This window comes from Salarias fasciatus, chromosome 3 (genome assembly GCF_902148845.1).
Source record: "Salarias fasciatus chromosome 3, fSalaFa1.1, whole genome shotgun sequence".
In the NCBI taxonomy this organism is placed as follows: Eukaryota; Metazoa; Chordata; class Actinopteri; order Blenniiformes; family Blenniidae; genus Salarias; species Salarias fasciatus.
Window position 1 is genome coordinate 7,759,481 of NC_043747.1, and position 27,896 is coordinate 7,787,376.

Below are 27,896 nucleotides of genomic sequence, written 5' to 3' on the forward strand. Positions count from 1 at the left end.
ACTGAAGACAGGAAACTGACGATCAGAACACAGAAAGATAGGGGAAAACAGTAAATAAAATAATAGTTTGGAACATGAGGCAATAAAATGAGAGATGGAGTTAGAAACACCACAAAAGTAAACAGGACAAGACATAACGGACATGTTCTTCTCTCTCTTTTTTAACCTGTCTTGTCCAGCATAGAAGCAGCAGAAATGGAAGTCTGGCTGCTGTTACATGCCCGACAAATTTGCTCTTCCAAGAGGAGCTTATAAGTGTAAAGCCCCTCTTGATGACATATATTGTTACTTTATTTGATTTATTTTGAGTACTGATACGCGATATTGCTGGAAATGACAGGGGGGCAGAAAGACAGGTAAAGAGAAAGTGAAAGAAACAAGTGAACAGACAAGCCAAAAATAAAAGAGTGGAGAGAAGGAAGAGAGTGCAAAGGTATGACGGTCCATCAGTTAATATTGACACAATGACCGGCTACTGCACTTGAATAAAGATATGACGGATGGTCATATCTTTATGCGGGTCTGTCGGATGCCCTCTGTCATATCTTCATGCAGGTGCAGTAGCCGATCATCTGGAGTGTAGATATTATCTAAAGACCGTCATATCTTTGCACTCTCTTCCGTCTCTTCACCCCCTTTTGCTGTTGTTTGCTTGTCTGTTCACTTGTTTGTTTCTTTCACTTTCTGTCCCCCTGTCAGGTCCAGCAATATCATGTATCAGTACTCTATGTCTCATGAGCATGGGGGAATGGAGGTCCTGCTCCTTCCATGCTGGACAGGACAGGTAAAAGGGATACTTCAACATTTTGGCAAATTGGCCCATTTAGCGCAATTCCTTAGTCATTTCGAACAGCATACTTCCTTTCTTTGTGAGGGCGAGCTGTTGTTTATCCAGAGGTGAGTCGGGGAAGATTTTCTGGACGGACACAATGGAAGTGGATGGTATTTTTGTTCCCCCTCGTCAAACTCATCAAATACAAAATCCAACAACCCCAAAACACTTTGGTGGACACGTTATAATCCGCACATTCACTACGCTGTGGAACACCAACAAATAATACTGTAGCGTTACGACACTGAAGCAAATACTGGGAGCTACTTTTTCTTTTGAAATCACTACGCCCAGATGCCATGTTTAGTAAGTAGTTCCATCTTAGCAATCTTCACATAAACAACTCAGTCTCGTAATTTTGCGTTAATATTTCACAGCGTAGTGAAAGTAGTTCAAAATGACTAAGGAATTTTGCTAAATGGGCCAATTTGCCAAAATGTTGAAGTATCCCTTTATAAAACAAACAAACAAAAAAAAAAAAAACATGTGACAGATGGCATCCTATGGACTTTTGTTGAGACATTTTCTGAAACAATCGCTAATTTGTTTTTTGTTTTGTTTTTTTCCTTTTTGGTTCAGTTTTGTCCACAGAATGGATAAATTCAGCCAAGATCCCAGGTTTAAAAGACTCTTGGAGAGACTGATGAATAGTTTTCCATCATCAGCGGAGGTTCTCTTCAAGAAGCTGCAGGGCCTGGTAGCAAACATTAAATGGACACCAGAAGAGGTCACTGACTTGTTTGATGCTCTTAAAAAACGTCTTGAGTCAACACTAGTATTTGGCAGGTCATATGTGTGGATGCTAGAAATATTGCACTGGATAGAGATTAATTATATCACTCCCACTTGGAGATCGGAAGCAGGAAAAACACTCTTGGATCTGATCCAAGACCAAACTGTGAGTACAAAAAATCTCAAAAAGTTTTTAGAAGAAGAGAAAGAGAAGCAACTGGATGAAATTCTTGATGAAATTCGTCAAGAAAAGCTAAATCAAGTTGATGAAGAGCTTTTAGAAAAGGTGAAAAACATTGTATCATCAGTTGCAGCTGATGAACAACCTCCTTTAAACGATAGGTCGGAGTTGAGTAACCTGAAAAGAACCTTGCAAAGGATCTGTGGGGCAGTGAAATTAAAAATGAAATACTCACCACGACTGACCCAGATGGTGAGCTGGTGTCTTCTGGCTCTCTCCAAAACAGGCCGGTTAATTCAAGTTGCCACTGGAGAAGGAAAGTCTTGCATAATAGCAATGTTTGCTGCTTTTCGGGCTCAGCAAGGACAAAACGTAGACATCATTACGAGTTCAGAAGTTCTCGCAAAAAGAGATCTGGACGAGTGGAAGCCATTTTTTGAAGAAATGGACATCACTGCTGATTGCAACACCACAAAACTGGAAGAAGACTTGAAAAAATGCTATGAGTGTCAGGTTGTTTATGGGACCGTGCAGCAGTTTGCTGGAGACTGGCTCAGGCAGCGCTTTGAAAGGAAGGATATACTTGGTAAAAGGGAATTCCAGTGCGCAATTGTGGATGAAGTTGATTCCTTGATGCTTGACAATGGTCATCATGTGGTTTATCTTGAAACTGACATGCCAGCTTTACAGCATCTGAACCCACTCCTGGCACTCATTTGGGCCACTGTTGGGAAAAACCATGCCTTTCCTCAAGATCAGCCTGACAACCAACAGAACACTCTTATTAATGGGTCCAGTGTCCTCCAAATGGCTGAAGAAGTGTTTTTTACACCCTGTCAGTTCAGCCATGATAAGCATACCTGTCACATACCAAGTTTTCTCTCCAACCTGGTGAATTCACAACTGAAAGTTTGGATTCAGAATGCATTGAGGGCACAAACCATGACAGAGAATGATGAATATGTCATTGAGAAACATGGAATCGTTCCTGTTGACTACAGCAACACAGGAGTTGTTGAAAATGGCAGACAATGGACAGATGGACTACAACAGTTTCTTGAATTGAAGCATGGGGCCAAAATGACTTCAATGGCAGTCATCACTAACTACATGTCCAGTATTGGTTTGTTTCAAATGTATGGAAATCAGATCTACGGGATGTCTGGGACTCTTGGCCAACAAGTGGAGACTGAAGCTTTGCAGAAGATCTACAAAGGCATCAACACCTGCAAGATACCGATATTCAGACGAAGGAAACTGTTTGAAGTTGAAGCCAAAGTCGTAAACAATGACACGGAGTGGATAGAAACCATTTGTGATGTTATCATTGAACAAACCAGATCGACATCATTTAGAGGTAAAAGAGCTGCACTGGTCATCTGTGAGACCATCAACCATGCAAAGACTCTGGAGAAAGCTCTTAAAAACAAGGGCAGCAACGGCAAACTGTACATCAACAACAACATGGACAATGAAGCAGTCCTAAAGAGAGAACGTAAACCAGGAGAAGTCCTCATAGCCACCAACCTTGCAGGTCGTGGAACAGACCTCAAGGTTTCAGAGTCGGTAAAGAAAGCAGGAGGTTTGTTTGTCGTTCAGACTTTCTTCCCCAAGAACGCCCGTGTGGAGGCCCAGGCATTCGGCCGCACTGCGAGGCAGGGATCTCCTGGGTCTGCTCAGCTCATTATCTGCACCAAGCATCTGTCAAAGTTACAGCAGAGACTTGTGAAAGAAAATCAGTCTCTGAAAGTAGTTAAAGGGAGCAGGGACATCATCTTGTCTGAAAGTCTGTCCACCTACTTAGAGAGTGTTGTTCAAAACATCAAGAAGAAGGAGGCACTCTTCAGTCAGTATCTGGATGTACTAGATGACCTGTATCGAAGTGCTGATAACAAACCAGCAGCTTCAGATGTTTCAGCTCTCCATCAATTTTGGGGAATGTGGCTAATCACAGATTACAAAGACTCTGATTGTATAGAATACATGAGAAGCAAACTTGCTGAAGATCTGAGTGCAGCCAGGCGAAAACTCAACCAGAGAGAGTCACCTTTATCCAACCCGAACTACTACACTGCATTTGGCAATGAACTTCGCAGAAATGGAAATGTCAATGGATGCATTGAAATGTACACTAAAGCCATACAGGAGGACCCCTGCTGGGCCGCGGTTGCACTTTACAACCGTGCATTTGCTTACTTAACCCAGCAAAGTAGGGAACAGGATCACCTCAGCATCACGAGAACTCTGGAGGATTTGAAAAACGCGTCCAACTCTGTTCAGCTGTACTGTGAGCAAATCAGGGTCACTCGGATTTACTACACACAATCCAAACGCTCCCCTGACAGTCAACCGAGCAGATTTGAGCAACAGCTTGTTGCCAGGGAAAAAGTTTTGCAACTTTTCACCTCAAATATTAAAAAAGCTCAAGAAATGTTGCACAGGCTCAATGACTTTGGTGAGACTCTTAAAATTCAGGTGACCCCGTTGAGCAGCATGGCTCCAGCAAATGTTCTTTTGGTCGGTGGAGTCCGTGGAAGGCAGATTCAATCTGCAGTTCGTTCAGGAGACCATCTGAGGATCCTTCAAATCCACAGTGATCCTTCGTTGGACATTTTCATTGAATTCAGGAGCCTCGAATCTCTGGGCCTGACTTATGTCTACAGTTTGGACACTGTCTCCTTTGTTGATATTTTGTCAATCATGGGCAGTGCCATAATTGAAGCTTTTGATTAAACGGCAACATATGATTGAATGTGGACAAGGAGACAATCTCAGTCATGGATTTACATGGACTAAGAAATTCATTGCTTTTCAAGTTTCAGTTGGATGAGATGTTTATTGTTATATTTCTTGATGGTTCAGAAATTATTGAGACCTGTTTAAAATTATTGTTGTTTTTTTTGTATGAAATGATATGTAATGTCTGATCACTTATCTTCATGCAGCTGCAAGCTGTGATAATTTGTAGTCGGGAAGATGTTGTGACCACAATGTTGATCTTGAGAACTGAACTTTCACATCTCAGTGCCTAGAATGAACAAACAGCACACGTCCTGTCAATGTTGCTTTTAATACCTGTTTCCATTCTACATATTTCCAAAAAAGATTGTGATCTTGTCTGAATCAGGTCAAACCACTGAAAGCAAAACCTTAATGTCCATGATGTAACTTGTATATTTAATACGCAAGTATTATGAACACTCAACATAATACTCAAATAATGCTATTATTTACTGATGAACTTTTTCCATTTGAGGCCTGCTTGTGATTGCTGAAGTTGTTTACCTGTTTTCTGCACCTGATTTTGATACATGACTTTGCAAAAGTAAGAAACACTGTAAAATATTATGGTTTGGATTATTTTCTGTTTCTTCAGTGCAAGCTTTGAACAAATCCACTTCTCAGAGACATTCATCTTCCTCTGAGAGTAAGCAACATAATGTATTTTTGTTTCTCCATATTATTAGTTCAAGTAAAGTTAATGAGTGATTCTTGTGTTTCTGCCTGCAAGTGAGTTTATTGTGATTATGTTTAAAACCCTTGACACTGAGCAATACATTTTCGAGAAACATGTTCCAAATAACTCACTGTAAACAGTTTTTCTATATTGTCACAACAGCATTATTGTGATATTTAGGAAATGTGTAGGATTTATCACTGCATAAAAATATAAATGAGAAAACTCACGTTGTGACTTTATTTATTTGTCTTAACACAGAAAACATTAATCCATGTATCCAGAGTTACTAGTGTTGTACTTTCACTGTAGGGGATTTTTTTTAAATAACACAACACTGCCATGATGTGGTATAATGTGGTATTGAGCCTTTTTGTTACAGTACACAGTGAGTTACAGGTTAGAGTTAAATTGTAACTAATAATGGGAAGCAGTAAATGATTGAAAGTAAGTAAATTAATTTAAGTAATTAAATGAAGAAATCAGCATGTGGTGAGGATCAGTAAATATAAGCGTCAATGCATCTGCAGTGTTAAGTGCATGTGGGTGTATGTGTGAGTGCATAGATGCGTGAAGAGAGGAAGGCAGAATATCACCAGGCCCACCCACAGGCCGTCACACTCTGTGCGTTATGACAGGGTAACACCCTGGAAAGATGAGCAAACCCCTTTGGCACAGCTCAGTGGCGTAGCTGGGATTTATTCCACATGGGTTTTCGTGGGTGCCAAGCGATGTCGAGCGCTGCGGTGCTCGCACGGAGTGGCGGAGCGGCACAGAGCGGTGCTAACTCGGAACACGGAGCTTCGGTGCGCCCCCTGTACAGCCACGGCGCCCCCACGGTGCCCCCCACACTGCGCTCTAGACGGCCGCCTAGTTCGCCTATGCCTGCAACCGACCCTGCTTTGATGCAAGCCGGGTAGTAGTGGGGCCCCATTAGGCACGTTCCCGACGCTGATATCCGCCAAACCGGTGAGTACTCGGAAAGGGCCCCATACAGGGGATTTTCCACACGCTGTCATTGCAGCGTCTAGTGTAGCGCCTTTAATTTGTCATTGAAATTGACTGATGTCAGCCGTCCCTTGGGGCCCCCTTCTGCTAGCTCAGGACCCTATGTGTAGCGGCGCCTCTGACCGGAGAGAAGGCAGCTGCTGCGTTCATTCTGCCTCGGATTCAAACAAACAAAAAACAAACACAAAAATCGTCGGCAGTGTGGTGGTGGGACAGGATTTCACCACAAGAGGGCCCATGGGTTTTCATAACCCACCAACCCTATGTAAATTACGCCTGTGGCACTTTTCTTTTCTTTGTGAAAGCATTTTTTTCTTTTCGACGGCACACTCACACTAGCACCAAACTATAAATCTCAGCATCACCACCCTCAGGATCATTGACACCAGGAACAGTAAGCTGGAGAGCAGAGACTGCAAAGAGAAGAGATAGCAGGTTGGAGACAGAGTTGCAGAGTTTATGAATATGCACAAGATAAAGCAAGATAGATCAACCTGAAGAGTGAACGGTTGATCACATCGGGAAGCCAGGAGGACCGGAGCAGAACATCGTGAAGACTTGACATGACAAGAAGCCTCCTGCCAGGCCGCAGACCAAATAAACGTAGATTCAGGTTTTACTGTAAGTACTGCATACTTACAATGATCTTGTTATCACCATGCATCCATCTTCTCAGCTGCTTCATCCTTTTCAGGGTCGCAGGGGTCTGGAGCCAATCCCAGTGACTTTGGGCGAGGGATGGTATTGCAATTAATTTAATCAATTTTTTTTTCTCACATAATGTAAAGCGGCCCATGTTCTGGGGATCAGGTTGTGTATTTGCATTGTAAAATAAAAATCCCAAAACAATTTTCATTTTCCTTGGTTGTTAAAAAAATAAATAAATAAATAAAGTGGACAGAATATATTTCTGGGGCAAAATGTATGTTTTCATTCCTTCTAGAGCAAAGATTGACAGCAATGTAAGCTTGGTTGTCTCTTTCTGACCGAACCAGTCAGTGTGAGAAAAAGAACTCCGCTGCTCTGTGCTGGCCTTTTGACAGTCTCTTTGTTCATTAACCACATTCAAACCCAGTATGGCTTAAATATTGTAAAATTCAATCCATTTTAAGATGAAGAAAACCAAGTGCATTTTGATCCAGTAAGCTTCATTTACAGCAACATTGTTTGAACGAGAAATTGGCACTCAGAGAGGCAGACCTCCGCCACAGCTCAAATCAGTCACCAACAACCATAAGAACACCGTATATAATCAAACAACATTGTGATCGGGGGTGTGATCAGAGCAGAGCGCTGCAGCGTGCGGTGCCTCTGTCTGTCGCCCTGTCGCCCTCTCTCCCTGTGTGTGTGTGTGTGTGTGTGTGTGTGTGTCTGTTTATCTGAAAAGGAAAAGCAACATAATTTATGTTATTTTACTTCGTTTTAATTTGAAAATTGACCGGATTCTCTCGTATTTTCCGTTCCCGACTGCCTATGTAGTGCGATCTGCTCTGTCCAGCTTTACAACTGGCGGTGGGATTTCATTCCATAGGTTAACAGGGGCGCCGATCTGTAAGTCGGTGCGCAGCGCTTCCACTTCCGCGTTGGAAGTGGCACGTCCTGTGTGAACCACGCGTTTGTCTCCCCCTGTCGGCGGGCCTGCCCAACTATGTGAAAGACTCCCTGTCTCTCAATGGTAAAGAATCCTTTAAAAAATTCCTGGATCCAGACAGTGATCTGGATCTTCACCAAAATTTAATTGATTCTAAGTTAGCCCAAGACCCACCTTTCCACAAAGTTTCATTGCAATCCATCCATTACTTTTTCCGTGATCTTGCTAACCAACCAACCAACCAACAAACCAACAAATCAACCAACCAACAAACCGACATAATTACATAACCTCCTGGCGGAGGTAATAATGGCACCAACACTTAAACATTATTATTCATTTATAATTAGGCCCTCTGATTGACACAATTCCATTGTTATGGTGCCATTCCTTAATCTATAAATGACATTATTTTTGTTCCTGAACAGACTCATGAAAAAACAGCAGTGATTTCAAAAATATAAACTGGTAAGTTCATGAAAAAATTAAACATTGAATATCTTGATAATATGCTGGTCTTAGCTCTTTCTCAGGCGTCTCACACTCACCTTTCATTTACAAGAAGTCATGTCATTGTGAAGAAAGTGAAAGAAAAACTATCTGTAAGAACCTCAGTGGAATGTTTTCAGATAACATTCTCAACAAAGCATGGCGTGACTTGTGCTACAGACGGTTCAACTGTCTTGGAAAGCACAGAAAGGGCTAAAAAACTGAGGAATGTTACAGACTGTTTGTTCAATGCATTATTACAAAGCTTTAAATCTACTTGCACTTCACAAACAACACTGGTGACTGATAAACAGAATAATTTACTCAAAATACTTCCATGGAAATGGGACAGTTTTTTTCTTTTTAACAATACTGCTTCTATGTCAGGCCAATAGTCGGCACAGTGCAGTAGCAGTGTTTCAGAGAAGCTTTGTCTTTCCCTGTTTCAACAGATGTAACCATGCCAGTCCTTGGCGCTGGTAGTTTCGGTTCTTTCACCCGTGGTTGTGCTCTGCATTGTGTTTATTAAATGTGTGGAGACGGTGGTTTGATCTCGCCCACAAACCATGAAGAATGCTGGTTCGACACGGTTAGCTTGCAGCCCTGTCGCACAACACACTGTAGGGTAATGGAAAGATTCAGTGCTGAAGCACATGAACTCATGAAGCCACGGTGCTTTCACCACCAACCAGACGATATAGAAACAACACAGGAAAATACTATTTTTATATCTTTGAAATGAAATTTCACTTCTAATTATTTTAAAATACTGCCAATGTGGAATAATAAATATGTGGAAAGTTTAAACCGTTACACAGACATGGATTGTTGTCACAAAGTTGTGTTTTCTGCTATTTACACATCATCGGAGCTGTTTTCAAAAAGTTGCATCTCCCCCCGTTCACATGGAGATGAAGTCGGTTGGTTTTCAAAAAGTTCCACCGAGGAGCCGTTTACAAGAATTAACATTTTCAGTGGCTTTGACCACCATCATCATCTAAACAAACTCCCAAAACCTGAAAATGTTGCTGTATAAATGGGGTTTTAATCTAAAGTTAGGCAGCAAAAAGTGAAATATTGTATTTTCCAACATTTTATACATTTATGTCTTCAGTGAAGTCTACAAAGCCTGCAGATAGAGTACTTTTATTTACATATGAAAAGTGAAAGTAAAGCTGGTAATTCCCTGTGGGTAGTGCCCGCATGAAGCATGACTGAAAGAAACCAAAAGGTTCCTCAGCAGAGCAACTACACCCAGATCGGCGAAAGACTCCAGAGTGATATCTGCTTCCTCAGCTGGTTTAAAGGTCAGTTAAATTCAATAGTTGATGACAGATTTCAAAGACATGTGTTCTTACCTGTGTTTGGTGTATCAATACTGTGTATTTCTAATCTGAGTATACATATTTCATTACATAGTGCTTAACTCTGACAGATACATTTGATAAAAATGAGCTTGTAGCATATTATCCACCTCACAACGGTGGGGAACAGGCTTTCTTTGTGTTTTAATGGCATTTTTTTTCAAGAGGTATTGAGATCGAAAGTCCGAATCTGTGAATATGAAGCCAACTTCACTGGACTCAACAGATCTGTGTTTTTCCTGATTATGTTTATGTGCTCACTTAAAGTTTTAAGGGAATATTACAATATAAACCCATCCCTCCCACCCACAAAATATATAGTACACAGCAAATTTTCCAGTGTTGAATTAACTCTGAAAGTGTTAAGAGTGGTCTCATATATACACTGTTGTAGTGTTAAATGTAAGTGTTAAAATATACACTTTAAAGTGTTCATTCTAAGAATTAACACTGTATAGAGTTAAATAGGAACACTGGTCAACAGAGAGGAATATTAATATAACTCTACAGAGTGTCAGCATTAGAAAATTAACACTGGTCAGTGTTGAGATTTTAACACTACAAAAGTGTATATATGAGACCACTCTTTAACACTTTCAGAGTTAATTCAACACTGGAAAATTTGCTGTGTATATATAAACACTGTACAGAAGCATGCACACATACGCATGAGCATGCACTCACATGGTTTACATTTGGGTGACCCGGTGACATGGCATGACACTACGGATCAGGGAAAATGTCTCCATTATGGCCGTTCACACTGGGAGGATCACAGGCCAGCATCCCTGACCTATGACTTCTCCCAGTGTGGTGTTTCCCATGATCCTCAGTGCCATGCAATGTCTCCCTATTCGTAATAATCGTGGGAACGTGTGTTTGTATGTGTATGTATTTGCATGCATGCATGTGTGTCTGTGTGTGTGTGTGTTTGTGTATGTGATGAAGGTGTGGCTTTGTTTTATTTTTTATTATACGGATTTTGTATGAAATACGCACTATGCTTAATGTTATGAAGCACTTTGTGTTGCTTTTTAATATGAAAAGTGCTCTGCAAATAAAATTTGAACTGATCCTGAAGCAGACAGGGAGCCAATGCAGCAACTTTAATACTGGTGTAATGTGGGCCCGCCCCCTGGTTCTCGTCAGCACGTGCGGCTGAATTTTGCAACAATTGCAGATTCGAAAGGCTGTTTCTGGGAAATGCAGGGCATTTCAGTAATCTTACAGACAGGAGATAAAAGCATGCCTGAGCACTTCTGTACTGGCCTGAGAGAGAAACGGCGGACTCTGGCTGTATTATGAAGATGATAAAAACCAATCTTAATTTTATTTTTAATATGTGGGATGAAATTCGGCTCAGAGTCAAAAATGACGCCCAGGTTTTTAACCGATTGTGTATCCATACTTACATAAAAACATGGATCTGTGAGATAAGAAGTGAACCAGTAGAGAACAGTACCAGAGAGGCCCACCAGGTGTCTCAGTCTATTTATTAAAATGTGATGGTATACTCTGAGATTTTTATGATCTAAATTCCACCTGATGTCATTTAAAATCTTGAAAAGTGCTGTCTCAATACTGTGGTTCACCCTCAAACCAGACTGAAAGTCAAGTACCTATAGAATTATATTTTTTCCTGAAAATATCTCTAATCTGTCTGTCTCTCTCTTTCTCTGTTTTATTTATTTATTTATTTATTTTTTATAATCAGATCTGTCCATAATATGGATGAATTAAACCAAGATCCCCGATTCAGGAGACTCTTTGAAAGACTTGTGATGGATGTTTCCCCAATGGAGGATCTCCTCAAGAAGCTGCGGGGCCTGGTAACAAACATCAAATGGACACCAGAAGAGGTCACGGACATGTTTGATGCTCTTAAAAACCGCTTTGAGTCAACCCCAAAATATGACAGGTCACATTTCTCAGTTTGGATGCTAGAAATATTGCACTTGATAGAGATTAATTATATCACTCCGACTTGGAGATTGGAAACAGGAAAAACACTCTTGGATCTGATTCGAGACCAAACTGTGACTGAGGGAAATCTCAAAAAGCACTTAGAAGAAGAGAAAGACAAGCAACTGGATGAAATTATTGATGAAATTCGTCAAGAAAAGCTAAATCAAGTTGATGAAGAGCTTTTAGAAAAGGTGAAAAACATTGTATCATCAGTTGCAGCGGATAAGAAACTTCCAAACGATGGGTCAGAGTTGAATAACCTGAAAAGAACCTTGCAGACGATCTGTAGGGCAGTGAAATCAAGAATGGACTATTCACCACGACTGACACAGATGGTGAGCTGGTGTCTTCTGGCTCTCTCCAAAACAGGCCGGTTAATTCAAGTTGCCACTGGAGAAGGAAAGTCATGCATAGTAGCAATGTTCGCTGCTTTTCGGGTTAAGCAAGGGCAAAACGTAGATATCATTACGAGTTCAGAAGTTCTCGCAAAAAGAGATCTGGAAGAGTGGAAGCCATTTTTTGAAGAAATGAAAATCACTGCTGATTGCAACACCATGAAACTGGACCTAAACTTGAAACAATGCTATAAGTGTAAGGTTGTTTATGGGACCGTGCAGCAGTTTGCTGGAGACTGGCTCAGGCAGCGCTTTCACAGGAAGAATATACTTGGGCAGAGGACGTTCCAGTGTGCAATCGTGGATGAAGTTGATTCCTTGATGCTTGACAAAGGTCATCATGTGGTTTATCTGGGAACTGACATGCCAGCTTTACAGCATCTGAACCCACTCCTGGTGCTCATTTGGGCCACTGCAACTCAGTACAGAAAGATCAGCTCAGAGATAACTGTGGGGAAAAAACATCCCTTCCCTCATGTGCTGCTTGAGAACATACAAAACACACACGTTGACGAGTTCAGTGTTCTCCAAATGGCTGAAGACACTGGGATACTGGCAAAAGGGTGTGCAAATCAAATACGACGAGACTCAAGTCTTTGGACTCAAAAAATGGCAAATGTGACAGTTGATCAGCTGGTGAGGTTCTTTGAGAAGGCAGAGATGAGATTCCCATTTTGCAGGTTTTCTTTGCACTGCATAAACAAAAATGGCAAAATAGAAGAGTTGAATAAAAGATCTGCAGGACAAGATGGAACAAGCAAAATAGTGCACTTGTTATTAAGAAGCGGCGGCCTCTGTCAGTACATGTATCCTGATGAAGACGGAGTGAAGAAGGCTGCAGAAGAAGAAGTCAAACAATCATTGTGTTTTACACCCTGTAAGGTCATCCATGATAAACACATCTGTCACATACCAAGTTTTTTCTCCAAACTCGTGAATTCACAACTGAGAATTTGGATTCAAAATGCATTTGAGGCACAAACCATGACAGAGAATGATGAATATGTCATTGAGACACATGGAATCGTTCCTGTTGACTACAGCAACACAGGAGTTGTTGAAAATAGCACACAGTGGACAGATGGACTGCACCAGTTTCTTGAATTGAAGCATGGGGCCAAGATGAGTCAAATGAGTATCATAACTAACTACAAATCCAGTATTGGTTTGTTTCAAATGTATGGAAATCAGATCTATGGGATGTCTGGGACTCTTGGCCAACAAGTGGAGACTGAAGCTTTGCAGAAGATCTACAAAGACATCAACACCTGCAGGATACCTACATTCAGACGAAGAAAACTGTTTGAAGTTGAAGCCAAAGTCGTAAGCAATGAAATGGAGTGGATAGAAACCATTTGTGATGTTGTCATTGAACAAACCAGAGCAACATCATTTAGAGGTAAAAGAGCTGCACTGGTCATCTGTGAGACCATCAACCATGCAAAGACTCTGGAGAAAGCTCTAAAAAGCAAGGGCAGCAAAAAACTTTACATCAACAACAACATGGACAATGAAGCTGTCCTAAAGCAAAAGCTTGAAGCAGGAGAAGTCATCGTAGCCACCAACCTTGCAGGTCGTGGAACAGACCTCAAGGTTTCAGAGTCGGTCAAGACAGCAGGAGGTTTGTTTGTCATTCAGACTTTCCTCCCCAGGAATGCCCGTGTGGAGGCCCAGGCATTCGGCCGCACTGCGAGGCAGGGATCTCCTGGGTCTGCTCAGCTCATTATCTGCACCAAGCATCTGTCAAAGTTACAGCAGCTACAACTTCAGGTAAAGAAACTTCAATCTCTGTTTGAAAACATGATCGATCTCACGGCATGTTTCACTTCAATTGGTCAGATAACATTTCCAATGCTACTGATGCAATATCAAAACAATTCTCTACAAAATCCAAGTATGTTGAAATTGGCACTGCTACCCAGTTTGACTGAGAACTCAGTTCCAGAAGTGAAAGTAGTTAAAGAGAGCAGGGACAAATCTGTGGCTGAAAACCTGTCCACCTACCTAGAGAGTGCTGTTCCAAATATAAAGAAGAAGGAGGCGCTCTTCAGTCAGTATCTGGATGTACTAGACAACCTGTATCGAAGTGCTGACAACAAACCAGCAGCTTCAGATGTTTCAGCTCTCAATGAATTTTGGGGAATGTGGCTAATCACAGAATACAAAGACTCTGAATGCATAGAATCCTTGAAAAGCAAACTTGCTGAAGACCTGAGTGCAGCCAGAGAAAAACTGAACCAGAGACAGTCACCTTTATCCAACCCGCACCACTGCACTGCATTTGGAAATGAACTTCGCAAGAATGGAAACCTCAAAGGAAGCATTGAAATGTACTCTAAAGCCATACAGGAGGACCCCTGCTTTGCTGCAGTTGCACTTTACAACCGTGCATTTGCTTACTTAGCACAGCAAAATGGGAAACAGGATCACGTCTGCCTCACACGAGCTCTGCAGGATTTGCAAAAAGCGCTCAGGTCTGTTCAGCTGTACTGTGAGCAAACTAAGGTCACTCGAATTTACTACTCACAATCCAAACACAGTCCTAGCAATCAACTGAGCAGATTTGACCAACAGCTTGTAGCCAGAGAAAAAGTGTTGCAGCTTTTCATGTCAAACATTAATATGGCTATCATAAAGTTGGACAGGGTCAGTACCTTTGGTGGGACTGTTAAAGTGGAAGAGATTCTGTTGGCTTCAGCAGAGGATCTTCTGGCTGTTCTAGTCCATGGAGTAGAATCACTGTTTGCACTTCGTTTGGGAGACCATCTGAGGATCCTTCAAATCAACAGCGATCCTTCGCTGGATGTTTTCAATGAACTCAGGAGCCTCGACTCTCTGGGCCTGACTCGTGTCTACAGTTTGGACACCATCTTCTCTGTGGGCGGCTTTTTCTCAAAGCTACACAGGTTCATAACTCAAAGCTCGAAATAAATGGCATCCAAAATGCATCTGCCAGCCACGGATTTCCATGTACTAAGAAACTGACCAGGTGATGATTGTTGTTTTATTTCTTGATGTGTCAGAAACAATTCAGACATGGACAAAATGATTGTTTTGTTCTTTCTTTGTGAAATCTGAAATGTCTGATCATTCATTCTCATGCAGCTGCCAGCTCTGATCATTTATAGTTGTGAAAATGTCACTTAGAAAGTGTCACCTGACCTTTCCCATCTAACAGGCTAGCATTAAAATCCACAGCATACTGCCGATTATTTTGATTTAAAAACTTAATTCCTCTCCATGTTTTCCAAAAAGGTTGTGATATTGTCTGAACCAGATCAATGTACTCAAACAAAACATGATATATAATAATGTAAATTGTTTGCACATTATCTTTTTCAGTTTGAGGTCAGCTTGTGATTGCTAAAATTGTTTATCTGTGTTTTCTGCATCAGATTTTAATACCTAATTTTGCATAAAATAAGAAATATTGCATAACATTATTGGTTGCTTTTTTTCTTCTGTTTCTTCAATGCAAGTTTTGAACAAATACACTTCTGAGAGAAAGTCACTCATTAAAAAAAAATGTTGATGTTCCTGTCAGTATAAGCAACAGAATGTTTTCAGCAACAGATTTTTTTTTTAATTTTAGTAGTTGTAGTCAATTTATTGATTGATTCTTGTGTTTCCTGCTGCAAAAGGTTTTATTTTAATAGTATGTGTATAAAACATGACACAAATCTTTGTGAAACATGACCGTCATAAGAGTATCATTCAAGTGATATTTTGGAAAACTAGAGCAACATTTTGATAATTAAACAATGTACGAGATTTATCTTTGCATAATAATATTGAATAAAAAAAAAAAAACGCAAGCTGTGGCATGATTTATTGACTACTTATCTGAACACAGAAAACATCATTCCATGTATCCAGAGTTGATAGAGTATTTTACTGTCCCTGTAGATGATATTTTTTAACAGCACAACACTGCCATGATGTGGTTTAATGTGGTATTGATGAACCTTTTAGAGCTGGGACTTATGGCTCTTTGTTACATTTTTAAATTGTTCTATTTTTGAAGTCAAACATAGGCATACGTCTTGTAACTGCTGAAAAATATTGTTGTCTTGATTAAATATTAGTTGTATGGCAAAATATCTGAATTTTACTATTTTTTTTTTAGTTTATGTTTATTGAAAATGTCTCATTCTACTGGATTCAAGAAATTCACTCACAAAGTATATTTCAGCAAGAAAAAGGAGAGTGATTTAAAGACAATGCATCTTTAATCGTGACAATTTTCACTTGTTCTTTTGGCAGATTTATTTTTCACTTATTTCAAAAGTATCTTCAGTGAAAGACAATCTGCCAATAGAACGAGTGAACAAGTGTCTTCATTAAGAATGCATTGTCTCACTGCAATGACTTTCTTCTTGCTGAAATAAATTTGTTGAGTGAATTTATCTTAAATCCAGGAGAATGAGACATTTACTCTAAAAAGAGGACTAAAACACTTGGTAAGATTTTGAGTTTTTTCCAAGTAACTAATTTTTAATGAAAAAAAAACAACTTTTGTAGCAGTTATAAGACACAACACATGCCACTAGTATATACTCTTAGCGGTAATTATTTTTGAATTCTTGAATTAAACTTTAATTTGGCTGGCGTTTTCATTGTAAACATTCCATAAGGTAGCGCCAAATCCCCAGGCCAGATTACCAGTTTAAATTTCCCCTACATTAAAAAACTTTATGGCACCATAGACATTGCGAAATTGCTAAACAATCATAACAATGTAAACAATAGCAAAAACAATGTAAACTACACAGTAATTTAGCAAAACGGAAAGAAAATAACAATAATTAAGGATGGTGTCTAAGAAAAAAATAATGGAAACGATTTAAAATTAGGAGATGATGAAGAACAATGTAAACCACTCAAGAATAATTTTGTAATACAGAAAGAGAATAAATATAAAGTGTTTATCAAAAAGATAAATAAAGCTAGAATAAAAAAAAGACCCGATGGAAATGTCAGTGCCAAATTGTAGAACAATCAGAACAATATGAACATTGACAAAACCAATGTAAACCACACAAGAATATTTTTGTAATACAGAAAGAACAAAAATAAGAATAAAGTGGATATAAAAATATAAATGAAATAAAATTAAAACTTGGACATGACGGAGATGTCAGTGGAAAATTGTAGAACATTTGGAACAATGTAATAAGTATAAACAATAAGTGTGAACTCCGTTAAAGGGCAACTCCGGTTTTTTGACACCTGGACCTTATTTATAGGTGTGTGCATGCTCATATACTCACTCAGACAAACATTGTGCAGCTCGGAGTCCTTCAGAAGTTATTTAGATCCAAACGATGTAGCTGCGCTAGCGGGGGTGCCACAGCAATGGAGCGTTAGCGCGGGACATAATCTCTGCAAAGTCGCTCATTTCGGCTGTATTTTTCCTTCATCGGCGCTGGGTTGCCTTTCGGTCGGAAGGGGGGCCTCCGGCGGTGTCCCGCGGCCTGGGGCGGAGCGCGCATCCGCCGGGGAGCGGAGATATGCTTCCTCCCGGCGAGGAGAGAGCTCCGGCCGCGGCGCGGCGGGACGTCGCGTGTCCCGCGGCCGGCGTGGAGCGCGCATCCGCCGGGGAGCAGAGATACGCTTCCTCCCGGCGAGGAGAGAGCACCGGCCTCGGCGCGGCGGGCCGTCGTGCGTCCCGCGGCCGGCCCGGAGCGCGCATCTGCCGGGGAGCGGAGATACGCTTCCTCCCGGCGAGGAGAGACGTCCAGCGGCCCAGCGGCCGCGTGTGAGCCGTGCGTCTTCGCGGGTGTCCGGAGCCTCCGTGGAGCAGCTGAGGGCCGTTTTCCAACTCGGCCCCTGGAAGTCAGACGCCGGGGCACCGTGACAGCCGAGGCCGACTCAAAGTGCCTCTCTGCTGGGGAGAGGAGCTCCGCAACGTTCCCATCCGAGCTAATTGTGGCTAAGTTAGCGAAAACTCAACTCTTCAGCTGACCCACCTGAAGACGGTAGACGAGCTGACTTTATAACACTGGCGATGGATGAAGAAATACAGCCGAAATGAGCGACTTTGCAGAGATTAAGTCCCGCGCTAACGCTCCAATGCTGTGGCACCCCCGCTAGTGAGGCTGCATCGTTTGGATCTAAATAACTTCTGAAGGACTCCGAGCTGCACGATGTTTGTCTGAGTGAGTATATGAGCATGCACACACCTATAAATAAGGTCCAGGTGTCAAAAAACCGGAGTTGCCCTTTAAGGACATCCCTGAAATAATGAAGCTTTTGCATCCATTATGGATTCTGCCTCCTCTCGCTCTCACTCTGGCAAATTTGAATTCAGGAAGACAAGTGAGCGAACTGCTGCTGGCTTGAGGGAATTTCTTTTCTCTGATAATATTTGCCCTTCCTTAGAGACTCTTTTGGATGGAACCGTTGTTGCCACAACATGGAGCTTCCTCACTGCGACTTTGGTTGGGCTGGCTGTATGCAAGCTCCCGGTGTTTCCACCACATCAGTGTACCTTCATTTGTAGAGATTTCATTTTCATGATGACATTTTGATATGAGAGAAACTTGTAAATTTAAAGAAAAAAAGTGTGATTTATATTTTCCACCTTTATGTGTTCAAGGAATTAGCTCCAAACAACTGACACTGGTGCAGCACTGCCTTCTCCTGCAGGATGACTTTGCAGGCGGTCATGAAGCTGCTGAGAAAATAGTGAATATTATTCAAGTGACACAATAATGGTGATGTATTGCACTTTCTAACACAAATATCTTAAGATGAAGTACCAAATTCATTGATCATCAGGAAAAATCATCCACACAATAGAAATCCTCTGCTGAGCAGCTGGCCTACATACCTTTCTGATTCAGGATGGGGACCATTTCCTCAGAAAACCATCCATTCGTTTGGCAGTAAAGGTCTAACCGGTGCATTTGTGACAGCCGGGGTGGAGAGGATGGGGTTTTTGTTGATGAGAAACTGCAGCAACATGTGATAGGTGGAATTCCATCTGGTGACACAGTCCTGTTTGGGCCGCAGTGCACTCATTTTCATTTGGAGCTGTGTTTCTTTCCGAACACACAGCAACTCTTCGGCATCGCGAAAGCCGCTGAAGCCTGGGAGACGAAAAGTGATTGTTTTTCCCCCCAAGTCAATATGGCGACCGCCGCTTGGAAGGGATGACATCACAGAGTTCCTGGTTGCTCGACTTCTCCCATGACTTTAACCCTGAACTGTGTGCACCTACTTCCTGGTCAATTATAGAGTCCACGCTTCATATTAATCATAATAAAGACAATTTTGAACTTTGTTAAAGATCTAAATTAAACACTGTGGAAACTAATATAAGGAGATAAATATCTCAATTTATTTTCATTACATCACACTCTTCAGTCATCAAATATACTTCATTCAATACTAAGGTCCTATCTGACATTTCAAGATCACATTACAAGTTGTAAACATACACACTTAAAGCTAGGGTCGGCGATCTTGGAAAACTAGCATGTAGCATGAATATAGCATCTCCCCAAGGCTCCGTCCAGCTCCCACCCCATTGGAGGAGCTCCAGAAGCGCCAGTTTGTGATCGCCTCCAATGTTATTAACCTTTCTGACTGCCCGCACACAACGCGCATAGGAGCGCAGCGCGCCCGCTCCACTTCGTTCTATTTTTCACACGAGCCGCAAGCGCCGAGAGCGCCTTGGCAACGCGTGTGCACGCACTGAACCAGTGCCAGTGCACACCATTGAAATGTATGCGCCGGGGGCTGGTAGAACAGCGAAGGGATTTGATTGGTTTCTTAAGAGCGGTCTGCGCCTTGCGATTGGTCGGAGTTTTTACTGTCCTTTGGCCGCTACAGTGGTCAGATTTTTTCCGCACCTTTTTCTGTCCACATAATGTATTGACTTCTCCCAGGGGGTAAGGAGCATTTCACTCAGTATGACAAAAAGTGCTTTTGGACAACATCGTCTACCCTAGCTTTAAGTAAGAGAATCAACTCAATTCTAGCTCTTCATGTAAATAACAGACAAAAAACTTCTTAAACAATCTTCTCAGTGTGCAAATGAGCATATCAGAGGATAACTACCTCACACACATGAAATGCAGGCGGAATATTGTTATGCTAATTAGTGTTTTCCACACCACAAATCTCTTCTTTCATCAAACAAGTTAAAAACACACTATTACACCAGTTGTAGAATTATAATGAACTTCTCCCCTGCTTTTCCTTCTCTGACTTCTGTCACTCCCTCATGTCTCTCTACTTCCTGTTTTCCACTCAGTGCTGTGTCCACCTAGTGGTCAACATGGGTAACTAATGAACCAACATAAAAGTATTTATGGCTTCGTTTAGACTAGACCTGGGCATTGTACGCCCCGGGCCACATCCGGCCCTTTGTTTGACTCTGACCGGCCCACGTGAGGTTAAAGCTATAGTGCGTAACTTTTAAATGTCTATGAACGTCCGTTTTAGCCAAGCCACTACTAGTGGAGATGACAAAATGCAGATTAAGCCGATCGGCTCCTCTAACATGTCGCGGGATTTTTCAATATATATAATTATTGGTTTGCATGTCGACCGGCGACATTCCCGCGCTGGCGCGCAGGAAATTACGCATTTTACGTCACAACAAGAAGGGAGGGGGAGGACGCACGGAGGGTCTCATAGCAACAGGCTCAGCTCACAGTCTCAGGCAGACCAAGGAAGCGACATGCTACTTCAGGGTTCAGTCTGGGCACCCCGCCCATGCTAAATTGTGCAGCACCCGGACAACGGAGAGGGGAAAAAAAAAAAAAAAAAAAAAAAAAAAAAACCTCTCAGACGGTAGAACACCGGCAGCGTTAGCAGCGCTAGCAGCCAGCAGCGTTAGCAGCGACACCACATGCTACCCCCCACCACCACCAAACTCTTTTCCTGCAGGAAACACTGTACTTTGTGTGTAACACTTCGTTTTTCTCAAGAAGCAGCTACTGGAGACCAACGGACAACAAATTATTTCCGCTGACGACCACTGGGTCTTTTCATCCACTAACCTGTCAGTTACAAATTAGCAGGCACCTTGTCTCATTTGTAATAAGCTATTTGCGTTTCTGTGGCAAAAAAAAAAGAAAACAGTAATTACCTCTTCGGGAGAATCCATTTTTTTTCACCAGCTGTCCTTATTCACACAGAATAAAAACAGTTTCCAATGGTGATTCGCGCTGTGGAAACGCGAATCACCGCGGCAGGTTGTGGGGAGAGGGGGAGGGGGGGACAGCTGGGCGTACGTCATGTGGAAGCGCCTGCTTTATTGTTGTAAGAACGCAGAATTCCGCTAGAGGGCGACCGAAGTTACGCACTATAGCTTTAATTGGAAATTACAAAATAAACGTATTTTCTCATTTTACCTCATACATGGACTAAAGCTGCATTGCTGTTATTTTGAAGTTGTTTTTTATTCACGTACATAATGACCTATCATACCTAATGACCTAGGCATACCTATCCTGAAGATGAAATGCCTGAATGATTAAGGACACAGCTGCTGCCCCAACATCTGGGTGCGCCATGACTGAGAACCTGGTCTGCAGGTGAGGCTCTTATCTCATCAGGGACGTGCAAATGTCCTCGACCCCTTCTCCCTATAACTCTGTTGGGAAAAAAAACACAGCCGTGTTTCTACTTTTTGAGGCCACTGAAGAAGATCAACCTTTGTTAAGAACTGCTGTTGTCTTTTTACAGATTCTATCAGAAAAGCAGCACAGCTGTGCTCTCGGTCTCTCTCTGTCAGACATCTGGAACACCAGATGTTTGTACAAGTCCAGACGCATAACCTCTGACACTTCACATTTGGGACACCTATTCTCACTGCTGCCCTTCAGAAAGAGACAGATCTGTCCAGACCCACATCACCAGATTCATCAAATCGCAAAAACGCATCGTAAATTTCTCTTGAAATACCCTCAATAGAACATAAAGAGTCACAAATCATTAATTTGTGTCCTCATACATTCAGCACAGTGTATTTCTACACAAGGTTTGTATAGAAGGCGGGAGAAGGAGATCCTGCAGCTTTTTAAGTAGGGGTGGGACGAGACACAAATTCCACGAGACGAGATGTCTCGCGAGATTGAGTCCACGAGATCGAGACGAGACGAGACGGGGGGTGGGGGGGTGGGGGGGACTCACATGCAGCGTCGGAGCACGGAGTGTCGGGTCGGGGCGCCCCTTGTACGGCCACGGCACCCTCCGCTGTACACTGCGCCTAGTTCCCCTATTCCCATTCAAACCGCGGCGCACAGATGACGCCATGACTGCATTTACACTTCATGCAACTAGGTGCGCTGTTTGCATGTTCAACCTTATTTTACACAGACACCACAGAGGAAGAAGGGCGCCGCAGCCGCTGCAGGCTCTCTCTGCATGTTGTTAGAAAAAGAGTGTGAGCCGGCAAGACATGGTAAAATGTTCATTGATGCGATGCACCGTTTTTTCAATAAAAGAGAAGAACTGTACGATCGTTTCTGCACATTTTCTTTACATCGTATCAATTAAAAGGTATCACAAGTAGTTTGTGTACTCAAAAGACCAAGATTCCTTGCGGATAGAACATGCGCAGAACAGTATTTCATGTCCCTTTCGACTGGGTTTTTAAATATGAATATGAGCAGATTCAGGGTTTTGCACGTGTTTATTTGGCTGTGCGCCATGTAATGTATTATTCCGTCAATATTCCAGTTAATAGAGTTTTTGCCTTTATATAAACGTACTCAATCTCGCGGCATTCGATCTCGCGAGATCTTGCGGCAATTCGATCTCGCGAGATCTCGTGACACGAGATCTCGCCCCATCCCTATTGATAAGGAATGCCGCCTCCTCTGGAAGGCTTGGAGGAAAGCAGAGAAGGAAGAGAAGGAGGGCCTGGAATGCTTGTGGAACCAGCTGAGAGGAAGACTGACCCAACTAAGGAGAGCTGAGAGGATCAGAAAGCGCAGAAGTCGGAAGGAGAAAGCCAGATCAAGTTTTCTTCGGGACCCGTTCAGACACGCCCGCAGTCTGCTAGAGGAAAAGAAGTCCGGGACCTTGCATGCAACCGAGCAGGAATTAGAAAACCACATAAAAGCAGCGATTGGCGATAACCTCCAAGAAAGCCCCCTAGGTCCACCAGGCTATGTCCCTCATCCTCCAGAGCCGTCATTACCATTCGACACCACACCTCTGAAATGGTCCGAAGTCAACCAGGTGGTAAAGCAAGCAAGAACGGCATCAGCAGCTGGCCCAAACGGTGTTCCTTATAAAGTTTATAAGAACTGCCCCCTTGTCCTCAAGCTACTATGGAAGATGATGTGTGTTGCCTGGAAAACAAAGTCCATCCTGCAGGCATGGTGCAGAGCAATCACCATCTTCATCCCAAAGGAGAAAGACTCCCAGAAGATCAATTAATTCAGAGGCATTTCTCTTCTGAATGTAGAGGGGAAGATCTTTTTCACAGTGTTGGCAAGGCGAATGACCAGCTATTTCCTCTCTCACAAGTACATCGATACCAGTTGTCAAAAGGCAGGAGTGCCAGGGTTCCGGGGCTGCATGGAGCACTCAATGATGATTTGGGATCAGATCCAAACAGCAAAGCGCAACAAGTCAGACTTTCATATTGTGTGGTTAGATCTTGAAAATTCATATGGATCTGTTCCCCACTCATCTGGTTTGCCCTCAAGTTCTTCTACGGTCCACCATGTACCGAGAGCCTGATTACCAACTACTTTAACAACCTCACTGTGTCCTTCACAACCCCACAAGTCACATCTGGATGGCACAAAGTGGAAAAAGGAATAGCAATATTTCTCCCATACTATTCACAGCAGCCTTTAAAGGAATACTCCGAAGATTTTGGACCCACACCCTATCCCGATCATTTACAGAGTGAGATAAGCTCATAAATACCTTTTTTGTGTCCGTTCGTCCAGTGCCTGGCTAACAGCTGTTAGCATCGTAGTTAGCTTAGCTCAACTACGGCAGGTGAAGAGGAGACAGAGCCAGACTGAGAAAGTGGACAAAATACTCCTTCCAGTGGTTCAGGGGACAGCATATTAGCACGTGAAGTAAATCTGAATGGTTATAAAGCATTATAAAAGACGTGTTTTTTTTTCCAATCCGTTAAAATAATGCTTTGATCCACACAGACCTACGCATGCACAGTGCTCCACGGAAGGATATACCGAAACACAGCAGTAGAAGCATAGACTCGTGGGTCCAAAATCTTCGGAGTATTTTGAGATCATCCTGATTGGAGGGAGACAGTCAGTAAAAGGAGTCAGATCCCCATCGGGCCAGAGGCTTCCAGCCCTCAGGTACTACATGGACGATGTCACCACGCTCCTACAGATGGCAGCATGCACTCACAGACTCCTAAAAAGGCTCGAAGAACTGCTGACGTGGGCCAGGATCAGTGTTGTTTTTGGCAGCCTGTTTTGATTTAGTTTTAGCCTTAGTCTTTTGGATGAAATGCTTATTAGTTTTAGTCACATTTTAGTCATTTCAACACTTCATAGTTTTAGTCTAGTTTTAGCCGATGAAAACCAAATGGGTTTTAGTCCCGTTTTAGTCATAAAAAAAGCCTTAAAAGGAAAAAGACAAAGGAAATTGTAAACCAAACAAACATAATAAAATATACTTAAATGGCACAAAACCAACAGAGCACATTGATGCCTTTTGAATATTAAATAATAAACTGGACTAGTCTGATACTTTACAACCTCAGTGCAGTGCTTATATGAGCTCTGCCAGACAGAATGAGAGGACTAATAGGAGTTTTGCTGATACTTTCAAGCTATTTTTATAATGTCCATACTGATATAAAGGCTGAGATCTTTTATTAAAACTGGTCTGTTATGTTTCTGTTACTGATTTGAACTGGTAAGAGGAACTGCCTGTTATTACTTTTGGATGAGTGATAAAACCAATATTAAGATGGTTATTAGGAAAATACTACCAGTAAAACAATTGAAATAAACAAAATTAATTCCTTGGGTGCACTTGATGGTATGAAACACTTGGAAGTCTTCAAAACTGAAATGACAAACATAACTTGAGTTTGATAAACTTTGTAAGTATTCCTTACCTGAATTTTCTCTATACAAATTTTAAACAAAAGTGAAAATACATTTCTTCAAAATAAGACAACACCTAAATTATGAGAGAGAAAAAAAAAAGAAGGAAAAGTAAAGATTTATAGGTACTTGGGGGAAAAAAACTTCACTAATCAATGGTGGGCTCCTATTGCAGTTTGACGGTAAGAACAAACAGTCAAACAGTTGGATTAGTTCCTCTGTCTCCCACTACGAGGCATTCTGTTTTATTTTCTGCTGGATTCTGATTAAAGTACATCCATAAATCACTTCATCTTTTCCTCCCGCCAAGCCCCAGCGAAAGTTGCTACCACGCTCTGTAGTGCGCCGGTGCATGCAGTGTAGGCGTGGCCAAACAGGAAGCAGCTCGTGAATTGCTGATATTTTCAGAGTAAAGCAGCCGATCTGCGTGAACAAACTGGGGGAATCGTATTCATTTTAATTTATTTTGAAAGTCAAATATTGACATTTTCGTCTCGTCTCGTTAACGAAAACAACAGATACATCTCGTCACAATTTCCGTCTTTAAAGAGATATTTTTTAGCTCGTCACGTCTCGTTTTAGTCAAGGAAAAAAAGGACGTTGATGAAATATTTTCGTTGTCGTCATCGTTAACGAAAACAACACTGGCCAGGATGAAGATGAAACAATGCAAGTCACGCAGCCTCTCAATCCGGAAGGGCGGCACGAAGGATATCATGTTTTCCATAAACAGTGAGGCCTTTTCGCTCCTAAAAGACCAACCAATAAAGAGCTTGGGAAGGCTGTATACTGCGGACCTGTCAGGCAAGCAGATGGTTACATCGGCCGCAATGCAGCTAGCTGATGGCCTGAAAAAGATTGATGAATCCCCATTGCCGGGGAAGTTCAAAGTTTGGTGCTACCAGTTCACCCTGTACTACCGTTTGATGTGGCCCCTTAAATTGTATAGCATCACCTCATCCTCAGTTCTGAAAATGGACACAAAGGCCAACTCCTACATCCAGAAGTGGCTTGGACTTCCTCGTTGCCATTCCAATTCAGTTCTGTTTGGAAAGAACATCTTGAGGCTTCCAATGCAAAGCTTTAAACTGGAAAAGGTCCGCTTGGTCCTAGAGCTGAAAGATTCTGCTGATCCAGTGGTGCAAAAAGCAAAGCCAACTGTTAGCACTGGAAGAAAATGGGATGCATCCCAGGCAATAGACCAGGCCATTACCCAACTAAAACACCAAGAGGTTGTGGGAATGGTACAACATGGGAGAGCAGGCCTCGGATGGGGAACAACAACTAAGATGTGGTCAAAAGCCACCGAGGCAGAGAGGAAAAAGCTGATTGTCCAAGAGGTCACGAAATGGGAGCATGAAGGTTACAGGCTCAAAGCAATGAGCCAGTCTCTCCAAGGCAAGTGGACAACATGGGAAGGCGTAATCGAAAGATCCATCACATGGGCCGACTTGTGGAAAATGCCCCCAGCCCGGCTAAGTTTCCTGATTAGGAGCACGTACGATACCCTCCCAAGTCCACAGAACCTGCATCTGTGGTACGGCACAGATGATCTTTGCCCTCTCTGCAGCCACCAAAATCCCAGCCTACAACACATCCTGTCCAGCTGCAAAGCAGCCCTGACACAGGGTCGTTATGGGTGGCGACACAACGAGGACTGCAGAAAATAGCCGAAGTGATCGAGGTGCGCAGATTGCAGGTAAACAAGTCAAGCCCAGTAACTCCACTGCACCAGCCTATTCAGTTCATCAGAAAAGGGGGAGAGGCACTCAGTAGTTCAGTGCGAGAGCGGTCTCTGTTGGCTCCAGGAGGAAAGTGGCAGCTAACAGCCGATGTTGGTCGCCAACTCAAGTTCCCAGAACACAATGTCATGTCATCTCTTCAGATATTGTAATCTGGTCCAATTCTGCCAAGTGTGTCATCATGGGAGAGCTGACCATACCTTGGGAAGAAGGGATGGAGGCAGCATTCGAGAGGAAGAGGGAAAAGTATGCTGAGCTTGCCTCCTCTTGCCGAGAAGCGGGTCGGAAGACATACATCTTTCCAGTTGAGGTAAGTAATTATCATGTAATCATTGGGAAATGTAGACTTTTTACTAGGTATTACTAGGTACTACTAGGTGTGTACGCTATGTATTTCCCTAGTAGTCAAGTGGTTTTTACTACTTACCCGGTATTTCCCAGTCACTACAACATTTACCTGGTAATTACGGTTGAACTGTGGACTACTGCAAAAGGAAGTGAGGCCTGTTTCCACGTTATTACCTGGTAACTACTTATTTGTTACCCAGGAACTGCAAAAATACCTACCTCGAAATTACATAGTTATTAAAGTGGATTTGTACTGTAAAAGGAAGTGAGGTCTGTTTCCATGTTATTACATGGTAATTACTCATTTGTTACCCAGTAAATAGAAAAGTATCTACCTGGAAATTACATAGTTATTAAAGTGGATTTGTACTGTAAAAGGAAGTGAGGTCTGTTTCCATGTTATTACCTGGTAATTACTCAGTATTTAGCCTGTTACTCGGAAACTTTCACATTACCCCACACACTTGCACCAAAAATGCGGCAAACCTCATCAGTGTCTGTGATCCAGTCTCTGAACAGCACACTGTATCTGTCAGGAGATCAGAGTTTCCATCAAAACTACCATCACCAGCCATCACATTACATTAAGATGAACGCATTATTATTGCATTTCCTCACTCCAAACACCTCACTGTGACAGACATGCAAAAACAAGAGAGCTGCCAAAGTTAAACATTTTAATCAAATGGAGTTCAAGTTCTTATAAAACAATTTACAAAACTGTGCAG

At 42.2% G+C, this 27,896-nt stretch overlaps 2 protein-coding genes across 3 annotated transcripts in view; both read left to right on the forward strand.

The window, feature by feature from the left end:
* LOC115384222 (protein translocase subunit SecA-like) overlaps nt 1-5,484 on the forward strand; it is a 6,413-nt gene extending 929 nt beyond the window's left edge. Inside the window, exon 3 of the mRNA XM_030086543.1 lies at nt 1,412-5,484. Within this exon, the coding sequence (XP_029942403.1) occupies nt 1,425-4,478 (3,054 nt within the window). The 5' untranslated portion in view covers nt 1,412-1,424 and the 3' untranslated portion in view covers nt 4,479-5,484. The remainder of the gene's footprint in view (nt 1-1,411) is intronic.
* The window catches only part of LOC115384198 (protein translocase subunit SecA 2-like), a 24,591-nt gene extending 8,761 nt beyond the window's left edge, over nt 1-15,830 (forward strand). The window contains exons 1-2 of one of the 2 annotated variants that reach the window (XM_030086504.1): nt 9,538-9,597; nt 11,369-15,830. In XM_030086504.1, the coding sequence (XP_029942364.1) occupies nt 11,382-14,945 (3,564 nt within the window). In that variant the 5' untranslated portion in view covers nt 9,538-9,597; nt 11,369-11,381 and the 3' untranslated portion in view covers nt 14,946-15,830. Of the gene's footprint in view, nt 1-9,537; nt 9,598-11,368 lie in introns of those variants that run through there. The other variant, XM_030086512.1, reaches the window with a different exon arrangement.
* The last annotated feature ends 12,066 nt before the right edge of the window (nt 15,831-27,896 follow it).